Source organism: Otolemur garnettii, unplaced genomic scaffold (genome assembly GCF_000181295.1).
Source record: "Otolemur garnettii isolate 467f Iridium unplaced genomic scaffold, OtoGar3 scaffold00113, whole genome shotgun sequence".
Taxonomy (NCBI): domain Eukaryota; kingdom Metazoa; phylum Chordata; class Mammalia; order Primates; family Galagidae; genus Otolemur; species Otolemur garnettii.
Window position 1 is genome coordinate 3,176,099 of NW_003852508.1, and position 5,896 is coordinate 3,181,994.

The 5,896-nt window shown below is 37.6% G+C and overlaps 1 protein-coding gene and 1 pseudogene across 1 annotated transcript in view; both read right to left on the reverse strand.

Moving 5' to 3' along the window:
- Window positions 1-247: 247 nt before the first annotated feature.
- LOC100947906 lies at window positions 248-3,941 on the reverse strand (annotated as a pseudogene).
- Window positions 3,942-4,850: 909 nt separating this feature from the next.
- COPS5 (COP9 signalosome subunit 5) overlaps window positions 4,851-5,896 on the reverse strand; it is a 21,056-nt gene continuing 20,010 nt past the window's right edge. The window contains exon 8 of the mRNA XM_003797249.1: window positions 4,851-5,077. Coding sequence (XP_003797297.1) covers window positions 4,993-5,077 — 85 coding nt within the window. The 3' untranslated portion in view covers window positions 4,851-4,992. The remainder of the gene's footprint in view (window positions 5,078-5,896) is intronic.

Below are 5,896 nucleotides of genomic sequence, written 5' to 3' on the forward strand. Positions count from 1 at the left end.
AAAAAAAAAAAAAAAAAAAAAAGATAATCTTACCTTTTTTTTTTTTTAAAGAATTTTTGGTGTGCCCATTTATTCAACATGATTGGATAGCTTTATCACATATAATATATATACACGCACCATACAGGAATATCAAGTATTTAAAAAACAGAACACTGAATATTTTAAAAGGTATTGTGGCCTTAATTAAATCCTTAATTCAGAAGGCACTTCAGTAACTTTCAGTGCTTCAAAGTCATTAACATCATCAATCTACAGTAATGAAGAAAAAAATTGTACCACGTGTAAACAATTTCCAGTATTATGCAAGAAAACCTTATTTTAGGCACTTTATTTTTTCTTCTTATACAATTAAAATAAAATGAGCATTAGTATGATTTTTATAAATATTGTTTATTTTAATGAAGCTGGTACAGACAATATCCATTTAAAACTCATATCCCAGGCCAAAAAGTACAAATAAAACCAAGAAGAGTGGTGTTCTATTGTATACACTCCTGCATGAATAACTTTATTATTTGCTGATGAAAATTAGAACTTTTCTGGGATCGTCCAACAAGATTTTTAAAAAATCTTAAAATGCCTTTTCTTCAGTGAAGCCATCTTTGGAGCCATCATTATTCTCACCTTATCTGTAACCTTGACTCCAACTTGATATTCCTTTTTTGGTCCAAACTCTCAGATTTGAAAAGTAGCTTCAAGTTAAGGAAAGGTCATTGTTTCTACAGTTCATTTCTCTGAAAAACTTCCATCTCCCACTGAAAGTCACACTCCAGGAGTGAAGCAATCACATGCTAGAACTTCAGGGCCAAATGGAAAAGTCATTATGAACACTTCTTGCATTGATTGATCTTATTTATCACCACAAGCCTGAAAATGCACAGTCCAGAAAACAGTAGTCTCTCAGTGCACATATGTAAAATTTTAAAAGGAGTGGGCAATATGAAGGGGACAGAGGCTTGACCACCAAAAATCAGCACAATGAAAACAAAAAATAATGAATAATGAGCACTAGAATTCAAACTATCAGATGTTTTAAAGAGATTAGGTGCCAGTTTTCAATTGTTTTGAACACCACATTACAAAAGAACTATTTTTTAAAAATAAAAAAGGGTTGAGGGAAAAGAAAAAAAATAAAAGAATACCTAAACTGTTGGATGACCCCGTTTGTTCCTGATAAACTTCAATCACATTTTCGTCCTCCATTTCCAGTTCTTTTGGAGTATGATTATCAGCAATTCTCTGTCCTTCAAAGAGAAACCTGAGTGAATTCATTGGAACTCCCTGTCTTAGACTGCATGATTCTTTGAGTTTCTTGAGATGTGTTGTCATCTTCACTTTGAAGTGAATCTCACCGCTATCATGTCCAATGACTTCAAGTTTAATTCTCCTTCCTTCTTATCTCCCAAGTCTTTGGTTGAAGGTTTTGCCTCCTATGATAACGGTGGCTTCACCGGGTGGTCTCCGCACAGCGGTGGACTCGGGCAGGCAGAACCTTGCTCCTGGGTTTACAAGTCTGTCTCCCTTCCCCACAGCACACTACCACGGCTGTGAGAATCTTACTTTTTAATGAAGTAACTACGTTAAAGGTAAAATGCAAATGCTGTTTTCTAGGTCTGTAATTTGCCTGGGCTCATTGAAGGGACATTGTTGATTGTCTCTGTGGCATCCATTTACCTCAGTGTGTAGTAGTTACGCATTTTGGGTTTTTGACTCCACCCCCAGCTTTAGGGGTAGCACTTAATCGGTCTTAAAAATCCCTATCTATAATTACCAGAGACAGGCTCATGACCCAAGTTAGACCAGTTAAAGTCAGAACCTTTTTGATAGTGGTGAGCAGCTCTTTCCCCTAACTGGTTGGTGTGGTGTACAGCCATTTAGGGAAAACCAGCTTGGGCTTTGGGTCAACATGTGAAGGGCAGAGCTGAGAAGTGTAGTGTAACTCTGCCTAAATCAAATATGATTCTGCACTCTGCAGTTAGGTGTGGCAACATATTCTTTTTGTCTTTTTTTGAGACAGTCTCAAGCTGTCGCCCTGGGTAGAGTGCCCTGGCATCACAGCTCACAGCAACCTCAAACTCCTGAGCTTAAGTGATTCTCTTGCCTCAGCCTCTCAAGCAGCTGGGACTACAGGTCCCTGCCACAACACCCAGCTATTTTTTGGTTGTAGTTGTCATTGTTGTTTGGCAGGCCTGGGCTGGATTTGAACTCGCCAGCTCCAGTGTATGTGGCTGGCCCCCAGCTGCTTGAGCTACAGGCGCTGAGCCAACATATTCTTTTGGAAGTGACTTTTTGTCCAACCGAGATATCATTACTGAAATACTAAGACTTTATGAAGTCAGTCCAATGAAGTTAGGACTGAAGAACTTTCGTTTCCTGGTAATCCCACCAAGATGTCTTAATTGACACTGATGTCAAGTCAAATGTGGATAACTATATTCAAGTCTTGGAATGAAAATAGCTAGTATGTTTTTTGTGGTGATTTTAATGACTTTTAACTCTTTCATATTAAGACCATAACCACTTAACTTCAACTTGTCAATGTTCCTAGAATGATGAAATATCATGTTGGTATTATTGGAGGCTGTGTCAGTAAATGCAGATTTTGGCTGTTTGGGGACAGTCATGACTTTTTTTTTAAGGGACATAAATATGGAGGTCAGGTTGAGCCATCAAAAATTGGCAATGTGGCTGGATGCATGGCTCATGCCTATAATCCTGGAACTCTGGGAGGCCAAGGCCAGTGGATTGCCTGAGCTCAGGAGTTGGAGACCAGCCTGGGCAAAAGTGGGACCCTGTCTCTACTACAAATAGAAAAACTGAGGGAAGAGAATCACTTGAGCCCGAGTTGGAAGTTGCTAGGAGCTATGATGCCACGGCACACTACCCAAGGTGACAGCTTGAGACTTTGTCTCAAAAAAAAAAAAAAATTGGCAACATGTGCTTTACTTAAAAGTATACGAAACTGATATAGGAGAAAAACTCATTTCAATTCAAGTTTGGGGGTGAGTGAATGAGGGAGGGTGGGGTGCTCCCACTACATGGGCACAATGTCGTCTATGGCGCACCTTTTGGGTACAGGACACAACTACTAGAGGGACTCTACCTAACAGATTCATATGGAAAAAAAAAGTATATAAACAGACCAAAAAAGTATTTGAATATTAATGCTAATTGGCTTTCCTGTCTTAACCAAAGACTACCTTATTGCTAAATCTAACAGAAAACTCTTAAGCTTTGTTTGCTTTGACCTTAGCAGCACGTAAAGTCACTAGGTGTTTTACTTTTCTGCTCCTGTGGTTTTCTCTTTTTATGCCCATTTTTTTTTCTTTTGGCTGAGGCCAGGTTTGAACCCAGCACCTCTGGTATATGGGGCAGGCACCCTATTCCTTTGAGCCACAGGCTCCGCCCTTTTTTTTTTTTTCTTTTTGAGACAGAGTCTCTGTAGCCCTGGGTAAAGTGCTGTGGCATCAAAGTTCACAGCAATCTCAAACTCTTAGGCTCAAGTGATCCTCTTACCTCAGCCTCCCAATTAGTTGGGACTATAGGCACCTACCACGATGCCTGGCCATTTTTAGAGACGGTCTTGCTCTAGCTTAGGCTGGTTTTGAACTCCTAAGGTCAGGCAGTCTACCCACCTTGGCCTCCCAGATTTCTGTCCCTTTTTAAAATTTGATGTTTCCATGATCCAGGGTTGGGCCCTCTTTTTTTTTTTTTTTTCCTTAAATGATAACTATGTACATTAATGCAATTCTGGGGTACAGTGTGGTGTTTTCACATACAATTTGAAATATTTTCATCAAACTGGTTAACACAGCCTTCATGTCCTTTTCTTAGTTACTGTGTTAAGACGTTCATATTCTACTCTTAGAAAGATTCACTTGTACCCTTGTATGATAAACCATAGATGTGATCCCTTCAATCGCCCTTCCTCCACCCATTCCCCCCATCCTTCTCCCTCCCATCTCCCCATATTCTTAGGCTTATTAGGTTATAGATTTCATATGAAAGCTATAAATTAATTTCATAATAGGGCTGTGTACATTGGACACTTTTTCCATTCCTGTGATATTTTGCTAAGAAGAACACTTGGGCCCTCTTGTTTTTTTTTTACTCCATACGTCATCTGCTCTCATCCAGCTTCTACTACCAAATCTCTGAATAAAATGGTTTTAGAAAACATAATCTAGTACATTCCTGCTCTTTAAAACTCTTTTAACTCCTCAAAGCTGTTAGTGTAAACTCCAAAAGGCCCATCTAGAATCTACCCTTGTCCTACCTCTTAAATCATTTGTTATCACTCCCCAGGTTCTATCCACCAGTCTGTTTTAAGTGAGTTTCATTTCCTTAAAGGTTCTAGGTTCTTGCTTTCTGGCTTTGACCTTTTGCATATTGCTATCATTCCTGCCTATTATAGTAATCATCTCCCTATTTGTCTTTTTCTGGCTAGTACTCTCATCTTTCAAATTTCAACTAATGGTCAGGTACCTCCCTTTAGGAAGTCTACCTTTTGAACCCCTCTCTGGGATAAGTGCTCCTCTCAAGGGTACCCTAGCACACTTTATTTCTCCCTTCATTGCAATATACAGACTTAAGTTCTTGTTAATTTAGCGTTGGCCTCCATAGTAAGTTCTCTTAGGACAGTGGCTATGATAGGACTGGACCTAGTTCAGGAATGGCATGAGGTAAATAGCTGAATGATTTGATACTCTGCTCTATCTCTAATAAGTTATATGATATTCAGGAAAATTATTTATGGTATGACTCAGAAAATGTTTCCAGGAATAATTACTAAAATAATTAAAATGTTTAATTATATTTCTGCCCACAAAAAAAAAGTGAAAGGACAATTTCATTTTAAAGCATTTTATTACAGGGTGTTAATATTCAGGACACTTTCAGAGCACCTTTTACTTCTAATCATTTTGAGTAATGGTTTTAAAGTGTTACTTGAGTATTTTTCTCATTCTGGCTTTCAGGCAAAAGTACTGTTTAAGAGATGTTAATTTGATTAAACAGTTTATCCTTAATAACCTGAGACATCAATCCATGGATAGCTTCTATGGTAGTTTTACAGCTGAAAAGAAAAAACACATCATGTGATGTCACAAATTGAAAACTGTTTCAGACACACAAGATCACCCCCCAACCCTCATCCACCCATGCACCTCCAATAATGATTTTTAGTTTTATTTATATTCTTTTTACCAATTTGAAATTTACCCTTGTGATTTTTTTACTCTTCTGTATGTCTTTTGACTATTTTGTTATTTACTAGAAAAGAGAATGACAATTTAACATTTGATACAATTCATAATAGTTAATTTTACTACCTACCAGTTGCTTTGGAAAAAGTTCTCTTTTAGAATGTGACTAAAATTGTACATAATCCATAATTTATAGGTTGATTTTAATATTACATTATATTTATTATTCCTTGTTATTTATTATTGAGAATAACTTGAAAAATAATTTTAAAGGATGCTTTTTTCTCTCCTGAAATAATCACAAACACTTTCCAAACCATTAAATCTCAAAGTTAGGTTAGTGGGTGAAGGACTTAGATTTTAGAAATGATAAAAAAGTATAAAGGCAATGACAGGCTGGATGGCACATGCCTGTGATCCTAGCATTTTGGGAGGAAACAAGACCTTATCTCTAAAAAAAAAAAAATTGCTTTTTAATTTAGCTGGTGTGGTGGTGTGTGTCTGTAGTCCCAACTACTCAGGAGGCTGAGCCAGACCAGACCACTTGTGCTCAGGGTTGGAGTCTATGGGGTATGATCAGGTCAATGTACTCCAACCTGGGAAACCGAGTAGGACCCTATTTCTAAACAAGCAATGACAAAATCCCCTCAATATTCAGAAGAGATGCAATTCTTTTTTTTTTTTTTTTT